The sequence below is a fragment of the Pygoscelis adeliae genome, unplaced genomic scaffold, assembly GCF_000699105.1.
Source record: "Pygoscelis adeliae isolate BGI_AS28 unplaced genomic scaffold, ASM69910v1 Scaffold108, whole genome shotgun sequence".
In the NCBI taxonomy this organism is placed as follows: Eukaryota; Metazoa; Chordata; class Aves; order Sphenisciformes; family Spheniscidae; genus Pygoscelis; species Pygoscelis adeliae.
Genome location: NW_008825498.1, coordinates 380,378 through 406,402, shown reverse-complemented (window position 1 = coordinate 406,402; position 26,025 = coordinate 380,378). Strand labels below are relative to the sequence as shown.

Sequence of the window (26,025 nt, the reverse complement as noted above, 5' to 3'; positions counted from 1 at the left end):
AGAGGCCTTGAGGTTTTCCTCTTGTTTAGCAAAGTGCTGGAGGCAGTGTGAAGGCTTGTTTCGTGGCAGAACACCCAGATGTTTGTGCTAACGTAGGGTAATGACGGTAAAAGCCCCAAGGCAGACCTCCAGGGAGGCTGGGGTTTACTAAGGACAGGTATTTCTGAGAGCTGAACCTGCCCGTGAGACCTGGACACCGGCGCTGAGAGCAGCGCCGCTGGTTGCCTTCTGAGATGGTCGTTAAACTAGCTGGTGGTGGTCGGCCTCAGCAGGGAACGGAGGGTGCTGCAGGGTGTGCAAGGCAGAGGTGGACTTGGTGCTCGCCGGTCCCCATGGTCCTGGTGGGGGTGACAGCACTCCCTTGCGGCCCTGCGCTGGCTGCCAGCAGTTGTGACTCCGGCCGCAGGGTCCAGCCCCTTCTGCCAGTGGGGAAACGAGGGGCACGAGGCAAATGAACTCTGCGATTTCAAGCCCATCACATTGGTGGTATCTCCCAGTTCCAGGGGTCACACTAATTAAAGCTGATGAGTTATTATAAATCTATCAGAGGCCTTTTTCTGATGCCTTGAATGAGTGTTTCAGTGTGGTTTGATTCAGCCAGCAGTGGCCAGTTAAGGAGCAGATCCCTGAGCGTGACCTTTCCTTAGCTGATGGCTGCAGGGCACAGCGCTGCTGCACCGGCGTCTTGGAGAAGCATTAGCAGGATTCAGAGCATTCAACTCGGTAATCATTGCTCTGGTACCTCATCCAGCAATAGGCAGCAAGGTTTGAACCCAGTACAGTTAATCTGAGTTTGCTGTGTGGTAATCTGATTTGCTGTTTCTCTGGATCTATTTATTGCCCAAGATGAAACACAGGCAGCTTCATCCTGGCTGATCAGAAACACTTGATATGTAGGGTCCTTCAGATTAGCACTTACAAAACATTCTCCCTTGCCGTGCAGATGTCCACCTCCCAGCCCCATCTCCAGCCAGAGGCCAGAAGGGGAAGTGAAATGCATGTTCACGTTCCCCCCTCCCTGTTTCAATGCGCAGTCTGCAAAGCTGCCGCTCTTCTGTTTCCCTTCTGAGCAGAAACAGCCATTCTGGATGCTGAGTGGCAGCGAAGCTTGCAGCCAGGGTTACTGTGTTTATCTTGCACAGTTATCGAACGGTTGCCTAGAATACCACAAGGATATGAAGATCCAGCTGCCCATTTATGTCTTCACATGGTATAAACGTTTGATGGACTAAAATTCTTTGCATTTGGTTTTTGCATAAATAAGATGAGACTTTAATGTTTAACAGGCAGGGCAGAGTGAAAACATTCACTGGATGATTCCCTTGCCTGATCTGCCATTGACAAAGGCTGACCCAGGGAACTTGCCTTTGCAGCTGAGCTGGAAAGAAAAAAAGCCTGTTAAACACCAAGTTTTAAACAGCACCCACATCTCCAAAAGCAACAGAAAGTTGCTAGGGTATCCCTCGTTTTTCTCAGCTCTTAAGGAAAAAAAAAAAAAGTAGAAATAATGTAATATCAATCAAACGGTTGCTAAGCCATTTAATGTTTGAGTGTTTGCTCTTTCTTGCAGTCACCTTCGACCATTTTGAAATTTTGCGAGCTATTGGGAAGGGCAGCTTTGGAAAAGTAAGTATTTTGTGAACTAATCATCATTTGGACAGCTGGAAATGTAACAGAAATGGGCGAATTAGAGGCTCACATGAGAGTAAAGAAATAAACCCCTGCATTGTCAATGAGCTTTGACCTGAGCTTCAACTCCTGGTAATCAAGAAGGAATCACAGCCCCATTCCTCATCCATTCCGTAGCCACAAATTATATTACAGGAGATTAAAATGAGTTACTAATAAATCAAATGAGCTGAATTTCATTATGTTTCTGGATAAGCATTTTCTAAGATTCCCCAGCGAAGCAACACTGAACATCATATTTTTATCTTTAATAAAAAACTACAATCAACATGAAAGGCCTGGCAATTTTTTTGAGGGGATATTTCTCTGTGAAACATGGTGTTTGTTATTAAGCATCAGGTTACAGTCATAGATTGGTTTTATTTTTATGCCGTTATGGAATTCCACGCTTGTATACGTTGGCAGAATTCCAGAAGGTCATTTGCCTCTTCACATAAAGGCACTCTCATGCCAGAAATGGGGTGTGTCTTAGGTGCAGAGTGCGACAAAGATCTTTAGACAAAGAGATTTATTTGGTGGCGAAACAAAACAGGTTGACTGAAACTTTGCAAATTCATCCCAAACTCATAAACTGTTGTGGAAACAAGTCTGAAAAACCACTCTGTTTTGTTTTGCAGTTTTACAAACTCTGAGTCTTTCACTGAAGCAATGTTTCTTTCTAGATTTGATGAAATATAACTGTAAGAAGGGTTAAAATTCAAACCCCAATACCCCTCCAACAAAGCCCAAGGTTCTTTGTCAGCTGAATGAAACTTATCAAGAAGGGGGAGATCAGGTGCTGCTCCCCAACTAACCTGTAGTTCTGTGGTGGAAAGGACTCTTCCAGACAGTAACTGGTGCGGGAGGGATGGACATGACCAAGATTAGTTAGGGCTATTAAATAAAATGTTGACTCATGCGCGATTCCCTATCTCCTATCTTTGTGGTGATAAATTCCTTCCCCTCACCTTCCCCCCAGCAAAATTTCTTCTTTGGCTGAAAACTGGGTGAAGGATTTACTGGCAATGTCCAGCGTTGCAGCGTCAGTACATGAAGCTGTGACTTAGCAGTGTGGACTTTGCTAAAGCCACTGGAGAACGCTCGTGTGGACCGTGTTTTACCTGCCTCAATTTGTTGACAAATCATCTCTGATTTATCCCTTGATTTGCTCACTTAGGTCTGCGTTGTGCAAAAGAACGACACCAAGAAGATGTATGCCATGAAATACATGAATAAACAAAAGTGCGTGGAGCGTAATGAAGTGAGAAATGTTTTCAAGGAGCTGCAGATTATGCAGGGCCTGGAGCACCCCTTCTTAGTTAATTTATGGTAAGATATTGTTCCTTTGCGGGCTGGCTGAGTCAGCATTGTCAGTTAGAGACACCTTTGAGACCAGACTGGCCCACTTCTCTGCTGCAAGCCAGTTTCGGGAGCAGCTGGTGTGTTGCCATCCGCAGCGTGACGGGCGTCATGCCGCCTGCCGAGCCGGGCAGGAGTGGCAGTGATTGCCTGTGATTGCTCTGGAGAACGCGTGTGCGTGCGCTGTGGACCAGACCCGTGGTTCTTTGTTGCAGGTGGGGCTCCTTGTCTGTTCCACTGACCAGGGCTCTGGTTTCAGGGGAATCTTGTTTAATTAAACAAGAAGCTAGCCCCCTTGTCCCCCCTCCAGACAAGCACAAGAGAGTTTATTCGTGTGTTCCCTTGTGGTTTCCTCCTAGGCAGGTATTGCTCGTTACCATAACCCAGTTTTATTTAATAGTGCTCTTTTGCAACAAAGAGCAGTTCCCAGGACCACACAGTAACAGCACAGGATTGATAGCCAAGCAGTGCTCTGTTCGCAGGGTTTCCCTTGGCAGCGCTTTCTTCTCATCACCTCCTGATTCTGATTTTGTGGTTTATTTTGTACTTTAAACGGTCTGCCTTAATACCTTATTGATATTTGACTGAATTGATGCTAATCAGCAAAGATAAAAGCAATTTATCACTGAATTTACTGACAGAAAAATACCACCATTCAAATTTTATTGCGGAAACCCATATATCTATAGGGGAAACATATACATAAAAGAGTTTCCTTCCTTTAAGAGTAGTTGATAAATGCAACCTACATGCTCTGGTTATTGTCCTTTTTCAACCATTAGCAATGGGATTGACCAGCTGAGTGAAAAAAGACGCACTGATTCTTCCCCTTTCGTTTGATTCAGCATGTTTTCCTGTAGTGGGGCAGTAGAAAGGAATTTTAAATAAGACACTATTACTGTTAGAGTCTGCCAGATTAATTTTATTAGGACACCAGTAACATTTCAAGTGGTGTGGTCTCGTACACCACATGATCCAGTGGCCAACATCCTGTAGTTATAGGATTCCTCTGGGGTGGTGGGTAATTACATTTATTGGATATTGGATTTATTTTTAGAATGAGGTAGAACTTATCAATGCTAAACACAAAAAATGAGGCTAAAACATATTGAAGATCACAAGTCTTTGAATAACTTTGTGTTCCTTTTTGAAATCTCCTCTAACTTGAGTGCTGTTAGGTGAACTCTCATGATTTTGACGGTGTTGCTATTCGGTGGTGTTCTAACTAGGGTTTGAATGAGAACCATGCATCTAGACCTCCCAGAGCTTTGGACATATCTCCAAACTTTGCTTTCCTACTTGAACGAGCAGTTCCAGGCAAAACTCACACACCAGCTGAGACCTAAACAGCATATGCACGTGTACAGACCTGTACAGAGCAAATCATCTGAGTTTCCCTACTTCTGTTCTTATCATGTCATCCCTGGCCTCGGGTATAGCCTTTAGCTTTCCTGCACTCTGAACGATACACAGACTACAAGCTTCGTGTGGTATAATATTCTGGTTCGTGGTGCTGCTCATCACATCAAGAAGCTGGTGTATTTGTAAGAAAAAAAAATCCATGAGAAAAAAGCTCATAGCTGATTGTTAGACTGTCTCAAAGGGACACTTGGTAAATAATTGCATCAAATGAGGTCACTTAAAGAAAAACAGCAGATAGCAGCTACGTCCCCTGTTGTGTTGTGCAAATGGGTCTATTAACAGGCTGCTGCCAGGAGAACCAGAGCCTGGTTCTGAGTGCCTCCAGTGCACAATCTACTGGCTGTGAGTCTGGGCAGGGCTGTGCGTGCTGGTTTAGGGCTCCTCTCTACATTGCTCCTATGGTTAGTTCCCTTGAGTGCATGGAGAAGACGAAATGTCCATCTTGAAGAGCTGAGTGTGAACCCCAAGGGGAACAGACAGCGTTTGTCCAGAGCTCCAAGCTGGATTTCCACTGCTGTATTGAGTTACTGATTGCTCAGCCAGCTGGGACTTCGCAGCAAGTGAAGGGATCTTCCAAGATCCCTTGGAAGGATCTTACATACATAAGTGTTGGCTGGGGCAGCGTAGGCTTTACGGACTGTTCTCAGAGCACTAGCACAGATGTGACATGGGTGATCTCTGGAGCTGCACCACTCCAGTGGCAGCTGGTTTATTTGCTGCCTGTGGCCAGCCTCTCCTGATGGTGTGCAGCGGGTGGCAGAGGTACCATCTTCCTCCTCATACTTCCTAAGTGGAAGTGTTTCATTAGCTCCTAGCCGCTGGCACCAGCTGTTAACTGCTGAGCAAACGAAGCTGCTGTACGCTGCCCGGCAATTCAGGAAGGAAGCAGTAAACAAGCATTAGTATGAGGTCCTCCCCGAAACAAAAAAATGCATGGTCTGCACCTCCTAGGCCCTTTCTGGTCTGTGCTATCAGTCACTGCCACTCGTATCCCGTGATAAACATGCCTGAGAGCTGTGCCTGTCTGCCAGTCTCCTGTCCATCTCCCTTCACAGCTGTCAGGAGGAGGAAATTAGCAGCAAGCTGCATTAGAGTAATGGGTTTGGATGTGGCTTTGTTTTTGAAGTGGCTGATAGTAACAAGTTCGACAAAAACGTTGGGTTCCTGTTCTTCTAGTGGGCCTGCTGGTAGTCGTTCATACAAGCTGCACTGACTTGGTTATGGATCTGAAGCTGAATTATTGTCATCTCTATTACTTTGAGAATATAGGTGGTAGGAGATTAGTCGCAGTGGGGAACAGAGCATGGAAAGATACTGAAATTATTATTTACCAAGTGAAAAAGTTCCAAGGAGTTATGAGTATTCCCAGAGATACCACTTAACCTGTCTTTTTTTAATATTATCATCCTTGAACCGTGCTTATGCCATTTTAGGTACTCGTTCCAGGATGAAGAAGATATGTTTATGGTTGTAGACCTGCTGCTTGGAGGGGACCTGCGTTACCATCTCCAACAAAACGTGCGGTTCCAAGAAGGCACGGTGAAACTCTTCATCTGTGAGCTGGTGCTGGCCCTCGACTATCTCCAGAGCAGGCACATCATCCACAGGTCAGCTGGGGACCTCATAGGTGGACTGATGCTCGTAGACACTGCAGTAGGGGCAGACTTGTTCCTCTTTGACATGAAAAGAAGCTTAAGAACTAAACAAAATATTCTCCCACATATGTTTGCTTTTATGTAAAACACTAGGCTTCCCAGAGAAAAGCATTTCATATACAACAGGGAGCATGTTATTTCTCCCTCTGGGATAGCCCTGATATAGCATATTTGATTTGTTTGCTGATCCTGCAAAAAGCTGTCTCTAATAGGTTTAATTAGCTGTAGCTCATTAATATCCCTCCTGGTCCAGGGAGGGTAGGCATTAGCATTCAGAATTCCCCTGCTGTCACACTGGAAGGTGTCTCCCTTTTGCTCCCCTCTCTGTACTGCACTGAAAGACAAGGAACGGGACCAAACACAGCTTTTTTCTGTATGAGATTAAATCGCTTTCTAGAAGCGGTGAGAGTTTCGTTTTGGCCACTAAGATTTTTCATGGCCAGTGAAAAAATATTTGAGCTCTTCCCACACATTTGAAGACCTGCAAAATAACAGAGGAGGTAGAGCTTTTCCCTCGTTGGAGAGGCAGGGTTTGGCTCTGGACGGACAGACGTGCAGCTGTTTCCTACTGGTGTACTGGGCAATGCAAACCTCGGGGGTCCAAGGGTTTGACTTAGTAGCTGCTAACAGGGGGTATGAACAGAGAGGGACTAGCAGGGGGTTAATAAAGGCCAGGAGAAGATTATCTCATTTATAAATACCACTCCAGAAGAGCATTCTTGTAAGGTGTAAAAATAAAGCATGGTACAAAATTTAAAATTGAGATGATCCTGGTTGTTAGTATACACTAACACGTATAGCGTTAGAACACACTATTCAAGGGCTGATGAAGATTAACGCTTACTGATGTCCATAGCGTTTGGCTGCCATTTCTGAGATGTGAAAGCAGAAAGGCTGATGCTTGGCGTGCCCGTAGCATGCCCTCCACAGTTGTGGAGAACCCCAGCGCACCAGAGACATTTTGCTCTGCTTCGGTTGGAGCCAGACCTCTTTGGGGATAGCTCCCACTTTCTCAGGAGTCTCATCTTTCATGCTGCTTGTTTTATTTTATACCTGCATAGATTTCTACTCTGATGCACCTGATCTTGGCAGGCAGGCCATCCCAGCTGCCCTGTTCAGGCTCCAACGTGCACTGCTGTGGTCCAGGACACGAAGCCAGCGTGCGGCGATGGGGGCATTGTGCTGGCCGCCTCCACCCGGCACCTGCTCACCGGCACCAAATAATGGATGAGCATGAATTAAACATCATGAAATGCAGACTCGGCTGTCTCTGTCCTGGGCAGCGAGGGGTAAATCCTCACGCTGTTGGCTTGGCCTGAGCAAAGTGAGTGGGGCGCAGGCCTAAGGGAAGCACAAGGGAGAAATCCTTCTCTATTAGTAATGTATTACAACTAGTAGTAGTGTTTATAGGACTAAGGGGCTGCAGGTTCTTCATGATTCAATGCTGTAAGAATGAGTCTGCATGAGAAGGAGACTGCTCCTCATAATGATGAAAGATGTGACAGCAGGGGAGTGCAGGGTGCCTGGGGGGCTGCGTCCCTGTTCTGAGCCGCATCCCTGCAGTCGCGTGGCCATCAGGATCGCCGAGGGGTGGGCAGGCATCCTGCTACGGCTGCAGCGAAAGGGCAGGTACGAAGAGGACAGCCAAGGGGCAAAACTCCTGGGATTTCCCAGAGGGTTATTTGTAAATATAGGGGGGACAAGCTGAAGTTTATGCTGCGGTGTGTATTTCAAGCAGCTATACGAGTTTAAGGTGACTCGAGTACAACAAAACATGTATGACTGTAAAATTTGCAAGCTATTTAACTAACACTGTAATGCAAGTTGTTTAACACTGTAACCCGGTGGGACAGTGTTAGATTGACAAAGTGACTCAGCTGAGTCAATTACACTGCAACATCTGTAATTGGGAACATCAGGAGACAGGCAAGTGATTGCTTATTTTGTCTGAACAAAGCTGTGCAGAGGCAGCAAACACAGACTGATGGCTGGAATTATTTCCCACCTACATGTAGAAGAGTGGGAAATATTTGTTAATTTTTTCAGGCTAGGAAATGGTATAACCAGTTTATAAAAAATAAGTATACAAATAATCAATAAACAAAATGATCCCTGCTCATTGTTTGCATCCTAGGAATGATCTCACTGTGCTGGTGTAATTCCATAGGCTGCATACCAGACTGAGTGATATCAGAAAAGGACCCAGTGGAAATTAAAAAAAAAAAAAAAAATTAAAAAAAGGTTGAAAACTGGATGAGACACGAAAACCTGTCTTTACGGTTAATTTCAGAACTTTGAAAATATTTTTGTATCAAGGGATTCAAATAATCCATTTTTTTTCCAAACTCTTTTTGCTGAAACATTTCTTAACCTTTTTCCTTAAGTTAGTGTTTTCTCAAAAATACCAAGTGTGGCATCGCTTTCGCTATCAAATACAGTGCTTCTGACCATCTGGACTGTTTGGCTCTAACCTGTGGCACAGTTTTGCTGAGCTTACGGGGAAAACCAGCCACTTACCTGAAGCCACCCCATTCTCTCTTGATAAAGACGCCTGTCCCTGAGGTTACCTGTGTGATGGGAGATGGCACAAGGAAGGTAACTGGTATTTATAACCCACTGGAAGTAGAAATTGTGAGAAGATGCCAGAGAACCGTAAGCTATTACATGATAATTAGATATATTTGTCTTTTCTTGATTCCAGGTGACTAGGTGAATTCAAACTTTATCTTAGTGATTGCATTTTTAAAGATAAAATCCTAAACCTGCTCATTTCTTCCTTTTGAACCCCTGGGCCTGGTGGAAAGCATCAGGACAGTCCAGTGCATGTGTGCCTGCCTTGTGTATGTGATGATCTCCTTATGGTGCATTAAATTGCCCCGTGTCTGGCTCAGACTGATAGCGGGTGAATGGGGACTGATGTAATTAGCTCATTAAAACCAAGTAATGTCTTGTAGAGTCACTCAGGTGGATACAGTTGGCGTATCAGGTGTACGTTTTCTCCCTACAGCGTTGCTATAGACATTATTTTGTTTTGTTTTTTATTCAGGAACAAAACCTGTGGGGAACCCATCTGTTTCTAGAACAAAGATGTTAAAATAATTTAATTTTTACTGAGTAAATGGGGAACAGCTCTCAATATAGTATTGAAACAGATTAAGAAGTAAAAGGAGGAAAAAGATAAAAAGAAGCTCTAACGTTGTAGGTGGACTACCTGGGTGCTGCTAGACCAAACCACAGCAGCCTTCACAGCCGTAGCCCTGTACTACCATTTCTCTTTTGTTGTTTGATTAGTCACTCTCTTATGCCTAAATCAAAACCTGCAGGAACATCAGAGCTCAAGAGCCCCAGCAAAGACACTTTCTAGGGCATGATGTCTCTGGCAGTGTGTCCCCTGCCCGGAGCCTGGGTGTTCTAAAGTGTCTGCAGCCGTGTTTCATGTCACTGTTCTAGGCTAATGGCTGTCTCCCCTTCTCTGCCTTTTTTCCTAGAGACATCAAGCCTGACAACATTTTACTGGATGAGCATGGTAAGTGCCAGTTGCTTTGTGGTTGTGCATATGCATAAAAGCAGAGTCAGAAACAGGACATCCAAGTTAAAGTTTCAGTGCTTGCTGTTTTCCTCATTTTGTGTTGCTTTCTCTCCCTCAGTTCAGTTAGGAACAGGACCATCCTTTCATGCTTTGGTTGCTGTCTTTTGCTTTTTGACCGGCAGTGTCGTGTACCTTCAGGGCGCTGGGCACCCTGTATTGCTGCAGTATTTCTCGGGGTGCCTTAGTGTTTAATCAACACCTCCTCTGACTGACTGACCTAATGGTGCCTCTAGAAGGCACTGGCAGGGACAACACATTTTGTGCTGCTTGTGGTCAGTTGCCTAGCAGACCTTATTTTAAGACCTTCTTGGCTCTTGCTTAAGATGTAATAATTTGAATGAAAATGCTCGTGCAATTGCAGGCTGTGTGTAACATCTGCTCACAAACAGAATGAATTACGGTTGAACAGATAATCTTCATTCAGGTATTTTCTTTTTCCTTGAGCATTTGAAGGGAGCTCTGAAGAGGATTTGGGGCTGGGTATATTATAGATGTTGCTATAATTTTTTCTTTAGTCTTTTTTGCAGGCAAAACTCTAACTATATTCTTGCATTACTCTCTAGACACATTTTTTGTCCTGGCAAAGCTCTTGCAGTGAAGAGTTGTCTGATATTTATTAGCTTTTAACTCATTAGAAAAACACTTTGTCATTTCGTATTTTTTTGAAAATCTGTGTAACTAACTGCCTTGTTGTGAGAAACCTTCATTAGCAACTACAGCAAGGCACTCGAAGAGAAAAAGTCAGTACAGGCACAGGGCGTATCTGAATTCATTACCACTTCAGAGGCTCTTGTGTGTGACTAGGGTTGCCTGGCAGCACCCAAGCCCAGACTCTACCCACTTTGCATATGACCTCTAATTTCAAAGTGCTAGCTAATTATTTATTTAGGAGCTGTCAGCAAAGCTGCTTCTGCCTCCAAGTGCAGTAGCCTCTCTCCTGCCTCACTTCGTACTTCTCCTGCTGTTGCCCCATGCACAGACCGATGCAGAAACTCGTCCTCCCTCCCGCCAGCGTCCACCGATGCGACGTGGACCTGCTTGGCCAGCCGGGGCTGGGGTGTTCCCAGCGTCGCCATGGCTCTGGGGCCACGCTCCCAGCCAGCGCTGTGCAGAACCGGTGCGGGGCTGTGCTCGGTCAGTACTTGCCAGCAGACACAGTGACCTGCGACCATCTTCCAGGAACCACCCTACCTCTGTGCCCCATAGGACTGGGGTGACACAGCCACCCAAGAGGGAGCTGGGAGTGCTAGAGCCACTGAAATGTAGGTCAGCGCTCCCCTGAAGAGGGAGAAAACAGAGGGGAAGAAGCTCTGCTTGTTTCTGCAGCTGTATTCAGCTCAGCAGGACGTAACCTGCAAACTTCTATAATAACACTGCAATTCGGGTTGATTTTTGAGCCTATTCTCTGCTCACTGTAATGTTTTAACTGTCTGTTGCAGAGGTTTCAGAGTTATTTTCTGTGGATGTACCCTTGACTTCAGTGTCCTTCTGACTATGACTTGTAGTATTTCTTTTCTTCATCCATAGCAGCAAAGGTGTGTCCTCTCGTGCATACAGAAAGCTTTGTGCACACAGTTCAATTTTTTCTTGTCCCCAGAGCAACTGTTACTGTAGCATGTTTATAAATATTTAGCCTAGTAGATTGTGCTTGTTTTTCAGTACCTCTTTCCCCATGGAACAGAGCTGCAGCTCCTCATTCCCTCTCCTCTCTCTTCACCAGGCTTTCACAACTGTGATCACAAAATATATGCTATTTGCTAACATTTTTTTTTTTATAATGTTCTTGGTTGAGACCAGTCCCCTGAGAGTATGAAGCACCTGAAGACCTTCAGCAATCAGACTTCAGTTCTTCATTTTTTAGACTCTTCTTGCCCCCTAACTCTGTTTGGCCCATCTCCCTTTCCAGCTGTGACTCCTTCACCCTTTCAGATTTACATATCAAAAGGTGCTGATGTCTGTTACAAACCACAGCACCCTTTTTGGTGGTGTTAATCACTGATGAGGCTGCAGTGATGTGCACATCATCTGATCTCTGTGTAGGAGGCTGGTTCAGGCTTTTGATAGTACAAATGCCTCTCATGATGCCACACACTGAAATGTGTTGTCTGGCTGTTGACTGTCATGAACTTAACACACACCTCATGCGTTTGCCTCTGTCACCCTGGTTGGTGATGTTCTGTATTACCATATCAATTTCAGCTAAGAAATAAGAAATTAAAATAAGCCATAAATAAAGTGGAATATCAGGCAAATGTCTTCCTGTGCAATAAATAAAGCAGTTGTTCAACATCAGAGATTTGGATCAGGTCCCACAATGAAAAAATCCTCAGCAGCTGACCACCTTCAACAGTCATTTCAAGCACAAAGTTATTTCCTCCTTTAATGATAAGTCTATCAATTTGGCTCAATGACAGCACAGCTCACCTGGGAATAAAAGAATATAACAGATGGCAGTTTCCAGGAATTGTGACTAATTCATCAGGAGTTTTTGGCCAGGTCATTTGTCTAATAAAATTGAAGAAAAGCTCAGTTTTATCTCTAGTAAAACTGAGAGGTTTTTTTGCAAGAGCCCTGTAATGGCTTTGCTCAGCATTATTTCTTGTACCACTGCCAAAAGGTTCTCGAGGGCAGCACTAAAATGGGTGAGTTTGTGCCAATGCAGGCACTGCACACATAGCCCATTTGCTCTCTTATCTCAGATAAGAAAGTTACAGCACAGTCTGTCCAAGAGCCTCCATACTCCACAGCTCCTAATGTCTCTAGTTTCATATTCTTTAAAATGTTATCTTAGTTGAATCTGCAGAAGCTTTTTTTTTTTTTAAACACAAAAGATGCTCTAGAAAGGTGAAGGAATTATGTAGTAATAGAGGTGCTGAATACAGTAAGAAAATTCTTTGCCTTAATGCAGAACCAAAGGCTTGATTTGAAAGTGCCAATTTCAGGCAGGCAGGATGAGCTTCGGGAAGAACACGGTGCCCAGAGTACAGCTCTGGCTGTGCTGTTGCGAAACTGACTGCAGTTAGAGGTGCTGAGCAATCAGGTAAACGTGAGCCTTAAAGTTTGACCCTAAAGCTCAGCAGCAACACCCAGCGCTTCCCTCTTGGTTACGAGTAGCTGCCATCCCTAGTCGCCCAGGCCACCCCATTCTGCAACTCTGCTGTCGCTGTTCAGCCCCGTGATACTCTCCAAAGCCTTCTTCCTCAGCCTCATTGGCTTGATTTGGTAATTTCCCAAGTGGGCTAGTTTGTAAAGCTTGTGATTTATTTGAGGTGAATGATTTAAAAGATACAGCCAGAGGAAGGCACATTTGTGCTTGAAATATCAAATTCTTAATAAGTCTTCATAATTCATATTTATGAAAACGGCTCCCCACAAAGTGGAATGAGAGCTAGAGATGAAAGAAAAAACAATGCAGGGACGTAGAGGACGTATCCTGACAAGACAGTTGTATGTCATTCTCTCAAGTACTCCCCAGCGATTTGATGCCTGTTCTTTAGTGGGCAGACAGAAGAAGAGAGGGCCGGGCTGATGTTGTAAAGCAGTGTAAGCAGCAAGGAGAGACACGTGCTCTTGACAGATGGGTTGGGTACCGTGTGAGGGGCAAGCTCTGACACCTCGCTTACACTCTCCCAGCAGTGCCCATGGCTCACCAGAGGGGTCTCAAGTTTTCCTTTCTTCCTTCAAACTGAAGCCTGACAAGCACCACAGATTTGATAAGGAAATCTGTGTCTCAGTGGGACTCACAGCCCAGAGAGCCCACAGGTGCAGAGACCAGTCCCACCTGAATGGGGCTGTCAGCAGGTCGCTGTCCTGCTGAGCTGAACCTGCCCTTTCCGTGCCTGAGGCAGTCTGATGGTGGAATTTGAAATTGCTGACAAGCTGGATGATAACTTCATGGGGAGGGGCTGAAGGATTTATTCATCCTCACCAGATGCTGACATGGAGGTGGAAGTCAAGTGGTTGTGGCGTGACCCCAGGGCCTTCTGGATAAGGGTCATGTCTGCCCGCTCTGTGTGCCTAGCAGTAGTGTCAGGAGGTGTACAGACCAGGGCGTGGTGCGAGGCAGGAGACAGTGCCTAACAAAGAGGTAGTCCTTGTCCCTGGAAACTCACTGCCCAAACACTGAACACACCCGGCTTTGCATAAAGCATGGCAGGCCTGCATCCACCAGTTCTGATGGACACCTGATCCACCCCTAGCCTGTCCCTAGAGGAGCTGTACAGGTACATCCAGCCATCCTCCCAAGCTGCAGGACACGCGGTTTGGATCTGCCTGCTCCAGGGTGCATTTTGCACACTGGCCACAGCTAATACAGGGCGCGGGCAAGAGGCTCCTATGCTTTACACGCTGCACGTATCATTGAAGAGACACAGGCAGGAACATGGATGTGATAGTGTTCTAGGTGAAATCACAAATTCTACTTTTATGCCCCAAATTTTCCCAGCTAGATCTGATATTTGCAGCAGGCAAACTTGTATCACTGTTCTCATATAACAGATACATAAGCAAAATTGTAAGGATTTACTTAAATGTTTCATAGCATCCAAACAAAAGACAACGGGAGTTCATTACCAAAACATCAACTTTTAGACATATAAAGGTGATCTTATTCTACTTTAACTCATGAACTAAAGCAGCAGTGAATTTCTAGCTGCTGAAGCTAATGACTGAGGGAAGTATTGTCATAGCATCTCCATCAGTAGAAAGCCACTTTGATTTGATCTCTGTGGTTAGAGGAAACAACAGCAATTCAGCCATCCTCTGTTATTGCAGAGGAGGGTGATGAGTCTGCAAAACACAACGTACAAAACATTCTGATGCTTTTGATAATGAGCCCAATTCTTGTCAGGGATGAGCCAGTTCAGTGCCTTAGGAGAAGATGCATGAAGTCAGGAGGAAGGAAAGACTACCTGCATTTAGTCAGAAGAATTAGGCTGAACTAACCTACAAGTTTCAAAGAAATTCACTTCAGTGATGATCACCTCTACTGCTGTACATGATTGGTCTGCTCACTGATATGAGTTTAGTGAATAAGGAATAATAAATTAAGTGCTTGCAAAAAAAGAAAGTGCAAGTAAAAGAGCAGACAAGAGCTAGGTGGAAGCATTTCCTTTCTCATCCCTGCACATCACGTCCACCTCTTATTTCCTTTTCAGTTTGCAGGCAGCAGTTGTGCATACTGCAGCAGTGATAGCAGAAACCATTCCTACCCCACAAGGGGGTTTTCATGACATTTGATTCTTGCGCAAGGCTCTTTTGCTTGCTGCCAGAGGTATTTTGTTCCATTCTAGAGACATCCTCTAAAGAGGAAAATGGAGAGTGTGCTTAGTACCTGGGAACACCACAGGGCAAGTAGCTAGAAAGCCAAAAATATCAAGGATTTTTTTTTTTTTTCCAAAAACATAGTGGATTTTTTTCTGTGAGAAAAATTCAGTCCTCTTTCCCCCAAAATTTAGAAAGACAAAACAATCATCATTAAGTGACTTCTTGGAGAACTCCATTTTTTTGCTCCCCAAAGGGTAAATAAGGGGATATTTGATGTAACAAAATACATCTGTAAGCAGCCTGCAAGCTGAAATATTTTCTATCAGTTCTCCCACCAGAATATTTTTTTCCTGGTAACTCTTTCCATAGAGTGTTTAAGTTTCTGATTCAAAGCTGTTTCTTGTGTGAAATTAAAGCAAATCAAGTTACACATTAAACTCTGTCTTTCAGGACACGTGCATATCACCGATTTCAATATTGCCACGATGCTGACTAAAGAAATACAAGTCACCACCATTGCTGGCACAAAGCCGTATATGGGTAAGAACCGATGACAATTATGTATTCTTTAATTGCCATTTTATGGGCTTGGTTTGACAGCTGTGGTGGAATACAGATGAAGTCTTTTTGATGAGAGTTTGAACTCTTTTCTTCCTGGTATGTAACAAAACACATGCATTTGTTTGAAATGAGGAACAACCTTGAGAGGTGCTGCAGGGGAGTGTGGCGGGAGTCCCTCCCCAGTAACACCCTGATGCAGCTGGAAAATGTACGTCCGTCTACTGATTTCACACAACAGACCAAAGCAAGCATACCACAGACACAGATTTTAGTGCCGTTATGCCATACCATACAGCATGTTTTTGATTATAAAATAAGATAGTTGCACTCCTGAGATCTCAGAGCATTTCCCAAGTAGCAGTCAAGCCATGTAGCAATGGTGAAATGATCTTGCTACCCTTGAGAAGGAAAATGAAGCACAAAGGCTTGTATTTGGTCCCTCAGTACATTAGCACAAGTCTTTCTTACACTGCTGCGTCAGTAGCTCATGATTTGAATTTTTATATAAACTGGCTGCTTTAAAAACTAGCATTAGTCTGTGTTTAGGCCAAGTGAGAGGACTTAAAACTTGCTGTTTTCCTGGGCTGCAGCATCTGCTGGGCATGGTAGGGAAGAGCCCATATTCTGGTGTCAGGCTGACACAGTCGAGAGCATTGCCGCGCTGATGCCAGATCTGCATCAGAAAGAGGCAAGTGAGGCTTAGCTCTGATCTCTGTCGCCGAGGACAGCACCCTGTCTTCAAACAGCAGGACGCGAGGGCAACTGTAACTGGGGTCTGCAGAGCACAGCGGTGACAGATGTGCATTGCCCATAGGAAAGGGAGGCACAGCTGGTGCAGAAGTGGCTGCCACAATTAGAAGTTAAATGCTGAGCCTATTTTTCAGTCTTTCTGAAAACCCCTCCTATGTTGCTGGTAGCAGTAGATGTGGTTATTTCTGCCAACAAGTGCGAGCCAGCCACATGCAGCCCTGGAAATGGAGGTGTACGGAAGGGAAAGCCACAGCAAGGCTCTGGAGGGCTGTTGAGTCAGTTCCCCAGTGCTCAGCACATTTGCATGCTGACCTGCCCGCTGTGTACAGAGCACAGTGTTGGTGCTGTGGAAGTGGAGTACCAGCCTCCAGGTGCCCAGGGAGCTGAGTAGCTGGGCTGGTTGCTATGGTTACATACCATCCCCCTTCCCCATCTTTCTTCAGTTCACAAAAAATACAGTTTAGAGGAAGCTTTTTTATCTCCAGACAATGGCTTGGGACTAGTCCCAGGCAAGAAAACTTGTCAGGCAGCTGTAGGAGTGCATGGAGGGATGTTCTCCTGGGGCAAAGTGGCTCTGGAGCAGGTGGATCACTCCACAGCAGCCTTGGGTCAGCTGGAGAAACAGTTTTCATGAGCAAAAATCAACACACACGGGAGGAAGACACACAGTGATTGCTCCCTACGCAGACCTCGTTTCCCTACTACTCAAAAGAAAATGTGCTGCTTTTTCTTTTCCCCTTTATAAGGGGAGTACAGGAAACTTACTTATGTTCACTTACTGGTCAAATCAGTGAAGCAGCTGACTTTTCAGACAGCAAGAGACCCACTTGATACTTATCGCACAAGCACAGTTAATAAACATAAAGCAAAATAACATTGACATACCTGGGAGGAATCGGGGCCAGAGCATGCAGGTAGTGAACCGCAGAGAAATATCCTGAGCTAATACTAGAAGACCTCCTGTGCAAACATTACACAGAAAAATCTTTATAACCATAAATTCAACTTTCCTAAGTGAAGCAAAAACACTCAAAAGCATTTCTAAACAGCTAACACAGCCCCTCCCACAGAAAATACACCCTTTCATATACAGTAACACTGTCTCTCAGACCCAAGTAACACAGCCTCCCTACAGCTGCTGCAGAGCCAAATCCCTTAGGGCAATCACCTGGGAATCTCCTTTTTATCAAGATGACCAAATTGACCTTTCACCTTTGCACCACCAGTGCAATCCTTTTAAAAAAGAAAACATGCACAGAAAGAAAGCATTGCTCCCTGTTTTGTTTTTTTTGAGCAATTCTTGCCTCCCAGCTCACACAAAAATCCTACAGTATTTTTTTTTCCTTAATCTCAAAAGGGAAATTTATTTGCTAAGAAAGAGCATTTCAGTCTGTGCCTCCACCCACTTCCTATTAGCCTGGTAACCTCCTCCTAAAAAGCTGTGGCTCTCAGGCTTCGTTCAGTTAAAATTTGCTTTTCCTTGCCAAGGGTGCAGTTGGCACTATGTCTACGTTTACACTGCATATTAATGTTTCTAAAAAGCTGCTTTCATTCACTGTGTGAGGCTGTATTTAGCCTCTGCCAGATTGAAGTACTTTTTAAAAATGAACAAAGAGATATAAGTGGGATGGGAACAGCTTTCCAACGTGAAGATCTACTGAGCACTAGTTGAGGGCAGACAGGCTTTCTGAGGGGGGTGAGGAGATACTCAGGCCAATTTTATGCCTAGATTCAGTGAATTAGGGTTAGTCCTTATTCCGAAGCATGTTTACTGTGGCATAACGGGCAAGTCCTGTGTCAGCAAAAGGAGTTTATTCTTTTTTGGGCTTTGTGGGCAGAGAAGCACCGAGAGATCCACGTGGAGGGGACCGTGGGGCTCTGGGGTGCCCCAGGAGCGGGAGCACAGCAGCGCAGGAAGGGCTCTGCGCCAGGACAGTTGGAGTTTTAGTGCTTTGTACAATGTAGGAAATTAGTTGGGTCTGGTGAATCTCTGAGTGATTGTATAAAGCATTCTATAATCCAAATGAAGTGCATTGTGTTTATCGAACATTAAACATTCCCGTTACAAAGGTGATAGCACACCTGTTTCTCAAGGCCATCCCATTGTTTACACACATTAATCAATTAAGTTTTGTAACAGTCCACTGCAGTTAAAATTATTGGCAGTCCCATTTCAGTGGTGGGGAGACTAAGGCACAGAGGAGCTGAAACGCTTGTTGGGTTTTAACACAGTAGAAAATGTTTCATACCATACTAATTGGACATGTAGATAGTCAGCAGGGTCAAGGTTTCAAGGTGTGTCTGTTCCCAGGGCAGGCAAGTATCTGGGCTAAGCTGGCGTGCTGGGAAGTGGGTCAGGTCTCTGAGACGGCGCTCGGTGCCGAGCAGGACACGAGGTTGGCAGGTCCTGCTGTGCAGCTGCAGGGAGCAGCAACAGCGGGCTGCACAGCGCTTGCCAGGGTGGGAGATCAGGGTGCTTCGCACACACGGGTGTTTGCGCTTCCCTCCACGCTGAGGGCCCTTGGTGTGGGATTCTTCTGCATTGCAAGGCTAAGACAGCCGTTGAGGAACCTGACAAAGACCAAAAAATTAATTGCTGCAAGGAAACCTGTGCATTCTGATTCGTGTCCCCCTCAGCGGTGTTTCAGTAAAGGACCATTCTACCAGCCATATGCCATTGTTTTGAAGAAAAAAGCAGAAGTTATCAAAGGCATGGTAATGGGTAATATGCTAATTTGTGTCCTAGGCAGAATAGCAGGGATGCTCTCTGTGGCATGGATCAAGCATTCTGTGTTGCTGATTTCCACTCAAGATTGCAGCAAGGCAACCTTTCCTTTTTCTGTATTTCACAGCACCTGAAATGTTTAACTCCACAAAACCCACCGGCTATTCCTTCGCTGTGGACTGGTGGTCATTGGGAATCACTGCCTACGAGCTGCTCAGGACCCGGGTACTGTACATGAGGCTCCTGTCCCCGTCTGTCCGCCTCTTTCCTTAAACACTCTGTTGAAAAGGATAATCCTTTTTAATAGGGATGAAAGGGCCGAGCCAAATTCAAGGCTTTAAGGGTTATTACAGCATAGGAAGCAGAAACCACATCTTCACGAGGGTTCTTGTGATCACAGCTAAGAGCTCAGAGAAACTGTCGCAATACAGAACGTGTCATGACAGTTCCCCGCTGTGCCCGAGGGCCTCTGGGTTGGCGTAAGCTGGGAACACAAATGAGTGACAGCTCCTGAAGTTTGGGCTGCAATATAATTTACTTTGAGATCCCATCCTGCAAGGAAAAAAAGAAAATTTGAAAAAAAATCTTGTTGCTGTTGTAGTAAGACTGAGCAGTTTAAGCAAAAGCAAACCGCAATGTGTAAATTATTAATAAAGCACAGTCCCTGCCTGTCATGTCAGTGTTCTGCTGCTAACTCAGGTAAGGTCGGGGGCCTTGTAGACAGATGATTAGATTAGTGTTTTGGAAGTGTTGTGTAAAAAAAGTGGGACAAAATTATTTAAATTACATTCTTCTAAGCAAAAGGTTGTTTAAAATCTTGTGAGGCTAGGAAAGTTCTTTCAGTACGAGTATGCAAAACATGTTTTTAAGAAACTCTATCATCAATCTTTGCAGAATGCCTAAAAAACAAGTTTTGATTAATATTTTTTAAAGAACAGATTTTCAAATGAATTTGAGTATTTCAAATTGTGAGTGATCAAGTTAGTACACATTAAGGGGACATGGTTGTCTGACCTGTTGGGTAACTGAAGCCATGTACCCCCTGTAAACATATTAATATAATATTTGAGTTTTCCATTTGTAATGTTAAATGAATTGCAGGACTGGTCATTACATTGACTTTTGACTTGATGGCACTATTTCCAAAGATGGGAGTAGAAATGCTGCTACGTGTTCAAACCTGATGGCACAGCCGTGATTAAGATGGTGGCACCAGTGGTGGTTACCACATGGGGGAAGTGAAGGAAGACCTTGAGGTCCGTCTAGTATCGGTACTTGTTAAGCACAATGCACGTGATTTGATCTCACAGTTTATAGATACTATTTTTTTAATGTACTTTTAACATCCTCACTCCCCCGAAATACTGTAAAAATCTCGGAATCAAAAATCTTTCAAAATGGAAACACGCTACCATCGTAAATTCTCTTTCAAAGTAAGACAGTAGTATTGTTGTAGTTGGGAGTTAAACGTGGAGGTGACTTTACCTGCATGGTAACACGGGCTGTACATTGCCCATCTTTTTAGATTGAGTTCCCCAGGTGCTCAGCTGGCGCCGGGGTGGCCTGGCTCTGCTCCTGCCGCCGGTGTGCAGGCAAGTACTCCTCAGAGACGGCTCGGCCACCAGTTTGCCCTGACACTGGTCACAGGGCAGAAGGGACGGGTCATCCTGGTGTCACACCCAGGACTTGTAACCCTTCCTGGGACATTATTTTTTTCAGCTGATTTGATAGGTGGGAGAAATCCTGCTCCTTTTTACTTGTGTCGTCACCAACATGAGTGAAGAACTGAAAACAGCGGCACATTTTACGGGGAATATTGGGAATGCTCTAACCGTAGCACTGTATATATAAAATCCTTTTTGATAGCCTTTTAAGATACAAATATTGAAAAGGCCTAGCAAACGCAAGCTGGCTAATGACTCTAACTTTTGCCTCCTATCTGTCATGCTGTTTAAATATGTAGTTATTATCATTGTTCTTGCTGACATTATTATTTTCTTTATTTCAACTGAGCTACAATCACACAGGGAGAGACTTTCAACGGGAGGCTTGGGGACTGTACAAAGAGACTTTGTTTGGAGCTTCTTTGCTCTAAAAAGATTTCCCAAGCAGTCTGAAAAAATAGATAAATTAAAATGCTTTCCCTGTGGCATTTTTCAGAGGCCATATCATATTCGCTCCAACACTTCCACAAATGAAATCGCTCACGTGTTCAAGACGGCTACAGTGATGTACCCTGCTGCTTGGTCCACAGACATGGTGTCGCTAATCAAAAAGGTGAGGGCAGCCGTGGAAGTGGATGGCTTAGGGGCTGGGATGTATTGTATCTGGGCGCCTGCTGAAAGCAGCCGGGTCCCTCCATCGTGCTTTGTGGCCTTTGCAGTAAATTGTGGGGATTCATTGCAAATTGTGTCCAGACCCAGTGTCAGTGACCTTCAGATGGTACCATATCATAAATATCCAGCTTTTAATGTTGTAGCCGCACTAATGTAATGAACAGCTAGCAGTACTGCGTCCTGGACTGATGGGGATGAAGTTTGTGCTGGCAAGTGCGGCTGCTGCTAATGCGTCTCTTCTAAGGACACATGCAGTCTTTGCTTCCAGAATTTCCCCTATAACTTTATCTCTCTGGAATGACGTAACTTAGAAGTAGATATTAATATATGTGTCAATAAATTTGGCTAAAAATTGCATAATTTTTTTTATTTTTAAAAAACATTTTTCCCAATAATGAAACGATTTGCAAGAAGTGCTGATAAGTGCTATTGAAATCCTTTGATGCCATGTGGTCTATGCACAACTATAATTATTTTTTAATAAAGCTGTTATCAAAATTGCTTCAAAATCATTACTGGAATCGTTTTGAAGCTGAAATCATGTTTGAAGTGAAGGCATACCTTCAATAAACAAAACTATTGCTTGACAGTGTCAGACACTGTTTGCATACAGTGGCAGCAAAGCTGAAATACTGAACTCTGCATAACAGCACTAGCTGCAAATTTTGGAAAGCATGTAAGTAGTTTTCTAATTTTCAAGTACGTGTAGGCAATAAAGTAGTACTTAACTTAGCTTTCATCTATTTTTTGTTCCAAATAGTATGTAGAAGTATTTTGTCGTCTCTAATGAAATACTCTCAAACTTTTTAATGAAAATGAGACATCAGTTCTTTGCAGAGGCAGAATCGTGGCGTATTTTCCAAGAAGAAAATTGAGGAATATCTCCATTTGCTTAAAATTAAATGGAGCTAATATTTCATTAAGCCTAACAGTAATATAGGGATATTTACTGCAGATGTCCTCTGTGTTGTTATGTTGGAAGTTTTTCCCTGGACCACAACATGCCGCAAGCCATATAGGCTCCCTTGTGAATAAATAATGCAATGTCACAGTTATTTAAATTTCCAAGTGCCCCTTTGCATCTGGTTTAACAGCCAGATGTATTATATATGAGGCCAACTGTGGTTCTGTCCTGGTTCAAACATCTCCTGTGAATTTTTGTATTTATTAACATTCAAGGCAAATTATCATTCATGGCAGAGCCGCATCGCTCACATTAGGACTGGAGCATAGAGCTCCACAGGAGGAAATGAATTGTGAGGGATGTCTCTGTGTACCGCACACTCCGCACAGCCCTCGCTGCCCACACCAGCTGCACGCCAGCATGAGACTGGAGGCTAAGGGGGTCACCTTATCCCTTTACGGAGGGTTTGGATCATATGGTTTTCCTGCTAGGTTTTCGGAGCGCATACTATCAGGAGTTGATGCAATGAATCCTTGAACTTCAGAGACAAACTCAGTCATTTCCTTCCACAGAAGTAATTCCTACAGCAATGTTAAAAATTGCTGAAAATAAGCAGTGTGAATCCATTATTTCACACTGGAATTATACTTACGAATATTCCATTACTAGAGTGAGAAAACAGGGGATGTTTTACTGATATGGTATTAAATTGGGAACACAAAGGCATGAGTTTAACTTCCCATTCTGAAACAAATGGTTATTTTTAACCTTGGACAAATTGTTTTAACATCACTGCCGCCTCATCGCCTGCGCCTAACTTTTACAGGGGTAAAAGTTGTTCATAAAAATGAAAATAAATAGAGTTAAAGATTGTGAGCCCCTGGCATATGCTGGTGAAGGGAATCTGAGCCAGAGCAACAGAAAAGAGGCACCCGCTCGAAGTGCCGGTGTTCATGCAGAGTGTCACCGGCGCTGTGTTTCCCAAGCCCCGTTCAGTGGAGCATCCAACCTGTGGGGACAGCGGATGGCACGGGGCGGGAGCGGGGCAACTGGCCCCGGGTGCTGCAGCACAGCGCTGCGCTCAGCAGGGTGTCCCCGGGGTGCCTCCCTGAGCCCCAGTGACGGAGACAGAGGCCACGGTGTCCCCAGCGGCTGCTCCTTGTCACAGGGTGAGGCACGGCTGACCCTGCGGTCCAGCCCACGCTGAAAACCTGCCTCAGCCTCACACTTTGCAATGACAGGCAAAGCTGTCCTGGAGCTCCGTCCCCAGGGCCTCTGTAACTGTGCGCCATCACCGCAGCCCTGGGCAGTTCCCTGGCTCCCTTTGACAGTCCCACTTGCCACGGGCAAAAGCAGCTCCTTCTCAAAAAGCAGCTACTGACAGATGCACACTCAAAAGTCTGATGGTGGTTTCCCTGCCCCAGCTGTTACCTGGTGTAACTCTGCTACAGACACATCTGTATGTACCTGATCTCTGATTTCGCATCTTGGGGTCTCGCTTTCTCACCTCCTCCATTTAACTCTTGCTGCAGTTGCTTGAGCCGAACCCCGAGAAGCGTTTTTCTCAGCTGAAAGATATCCAGGACTTTCCGTATCTGTCAGATGTGAACTGGGATGCTGTTCTCCACAAAAGGATAATGCCAGAATTCATTCCCACAGTAAGGCAATTTTAATTTAAAAGGTTCTCAATGTAACCAAGCGTTAGACGCTGCAGCCTGCCCTCATGCCTGGCACCAGATCATGGGGATTTTTTACAAATTTCCACAAGAGTATCAGATGTCATAAGGTACAGGGGAAAAGAGAGGCAAGGGCAAAATTTTCACTTTCCTATGGGTGTAATGGGGATGACTACAAAGTGTGGGTGCCCCCAAATTGATCTGCTCTGTTTATAATATTCCCAGAATTTCTGGATGCAGAACTGGTCTTGCACGCTCCGGGCTGTCCATGGCATGCTAGGTGAAACACACGCTGACACTGCTTGTGAGCCGTCCTGCACTGAAGCACCTTTCTTAGCAGCCCTGCTTAGGACTAGCTCTTCAAATGCAAAAAAACAATGAACAGACATGGGCTCATGAGCAGCCTGGAGATCACCCACCCTTTTATGACAATTGTTACTTCCTGTAATGACTCTCCCTAACAAACCTATTGTTCATAGTAAAATAACAAATACAGTAGATTAGTGTTTCTGATCCTTTTTTAATTGGATTAAAGCAGCACAGAAGTAACATAACCCTTATGGAAAATAATCCAAATTTGTTGTGTGCAGTGTTACTCTGACTGTTTTTCAGCCAAACAAAAGTTGGGCTAAACTATGAATATTTGCTAATTTTATGTATTTTCCCCCTCTGTTGGTGGTTTTCTCTGTGGTGAGTGTACATATATTGCTTTAAAACTAGTTTTGCAGGCTGCTGTGCTCTTTCCAGCAGAGGCACAGCCCAGCCGAGACACGCAGTCCTTGTCCTCACCGTCACTTCGAAGCAGCCAAGGGGCAGAGTAGAAGCAGTGAGCACAAAAAGAGCAGTTGCCACCTTGACAATATGTCCCCTGGCTGAGGGAACTGACAAAATATGTAAGAACCACAGCAGGTATTCTGACTATGTGTGCAGTTGTAATTAGTTTATTTTTTACAAAATTCAGCTCCCAGATGCAGTCCGATTTATGAAAGACTTTTCAAGACAGGCTCTGATCACTTAAGGCCACCTCTCTCTCCCCTCCAGAAAGGCAGACTGAACTGTGACCCAACCTTTGAACTGGAAGAAATGATCCTAGAATCCAAACCTCTTCACAAGAAAAAAAAACGCTTGGCTAAGAAGGAGAAAGACACCAGCAAAAACAATTCCTCCCAGGTGAGAGCAAGCAGGTACAAGCATGAGGTCAAGCAATTCTCTCATTTTCCAAGAAAGCTGATTGCCATCTAACAAGACCACAGCAAACTGTTTAAACAGACCATTTTTTTTTTTTCTTATGACCAACTTTATTCCCAAGACTCTTCGCATCTTCCCTTTGGTGGAAGGCAGCATGTATACAAACTGGTTTTGTATGAGAGGAGAGTCTTAATGCCATTCTCCCCACTGTGGTGCTAAAGATGCTCTATACCTAAAGATATCTCTATATCTCCTTGAAATTGTCTTTGTAATGTCTTTCCGTGTCAACTGTGAATTTATTCCCCATCTCTTTATTTTTCTATTCAAATGTGAAAGGCCTGCCATCTTCAAAAGCACCTAGAGATGCTTCAGAGGGACTTCATTGTTTTCAACAGAGAAAAGTAAGCACTGATACAGAAGCAGCATCAGAGACTCTGGCCCTTGTCAAAGCCTTTGACAGATTTGGGTTTTGGGCCATCTTGGCAAATGCTGCAGATGGGGGTTTAGGAGCTTACTAACGAGGCAGCTGAGGAGAGCAGGTACTGGTGAATGCTGGTGATCTGTCATCTGCCGGGGACTGACATGGCATTGCTCTTCTTGAGGTGGAGGGCTGGGCCCACAGCCACAAACTGCATTAGTTGCTCCATTTGTGCAGGCAGACTGTTACTGCAGGGGCTCAGCACTGCGGGGGCTCGGGGCTGCGGGGGCCCAGTACTGTGGGGGCTCAGCAATGCAGGGTCTCATGGCTGCAGGGGATCAGTGCTGCGGGGGCTCGTGGCTGCAGGGGCTCAGTGCTGCGGGGGCTCAGTGCTGGAGGGTCTCATGGCTGCAGGGGATCAGTGCTGCAGGGGCTCAGTGCTGCAGGGGCTCATGGCTGCAGGGGCTCGGGGGTGGAGGGGGGCAGGGCTGTGGGGGGGCCCGGGGCGG

The 26,025-nt window shown here is 44.9% G+C and overlaps 1 protein-coding gene across 1 annotated transcript in view; it reads left to right on the top strand.

Annotated features, from left to right (window-relative positions):
* STK32A (serine/threonine kinase 32A) overlaps nucleotides 1–25,503 on the top strand; it is a 31,765-nt gene extending 6,262 nt beyond the window's left edge. Inside the window, exons 2-11 of the mRNA XM_009331374.1 lie at nucleotides 1,571–1,626; nucleotides 2,846–2,997; nucleotides 5,883–6,056; nucleotides 9,593–9,630; nucleotides 15,409–15,498; nucleotides 19,122–19,219; nucleotides 21,155–21,271; nucleotides 23,767–23,892; nucleotides 24,952–25,080; nucleotides 25,435–25,503. Of these exons, the coding sequence (XP_009329649.1) occupies nucleotides 1,571–1,626; nucleotides 2,846–2,997; nucleotides 5,883–6,056; nucleotides 9,593–9,630; nucleotides 15,409–15,498; nucleotides 19,122–19,219; nucleotides 21,155–21,271; nucleotides 23,767–23,892; nucleotides 24,952–25,080; nucleotides 25,435–25,503 (1,049 nt within the window). The remainder of the gene's footprint in view (nucleotides 1–1,570; nucleotides 1,627–2,845; nucleotides 2,998–5,882; nucleotides 6,057–9,592; nucleotides 9,631–15,408; nucleotides 15,499–19,121; nucleotides 19,220–21,154; nucleotides 21,272–23,766; nucleotides 23,893–24,951; nucleotides 25,081–25,434) is intronic.
* The last annotated feature ends 522 nt before the right edge of the window (nucleotides 25,504–26,025 follow it).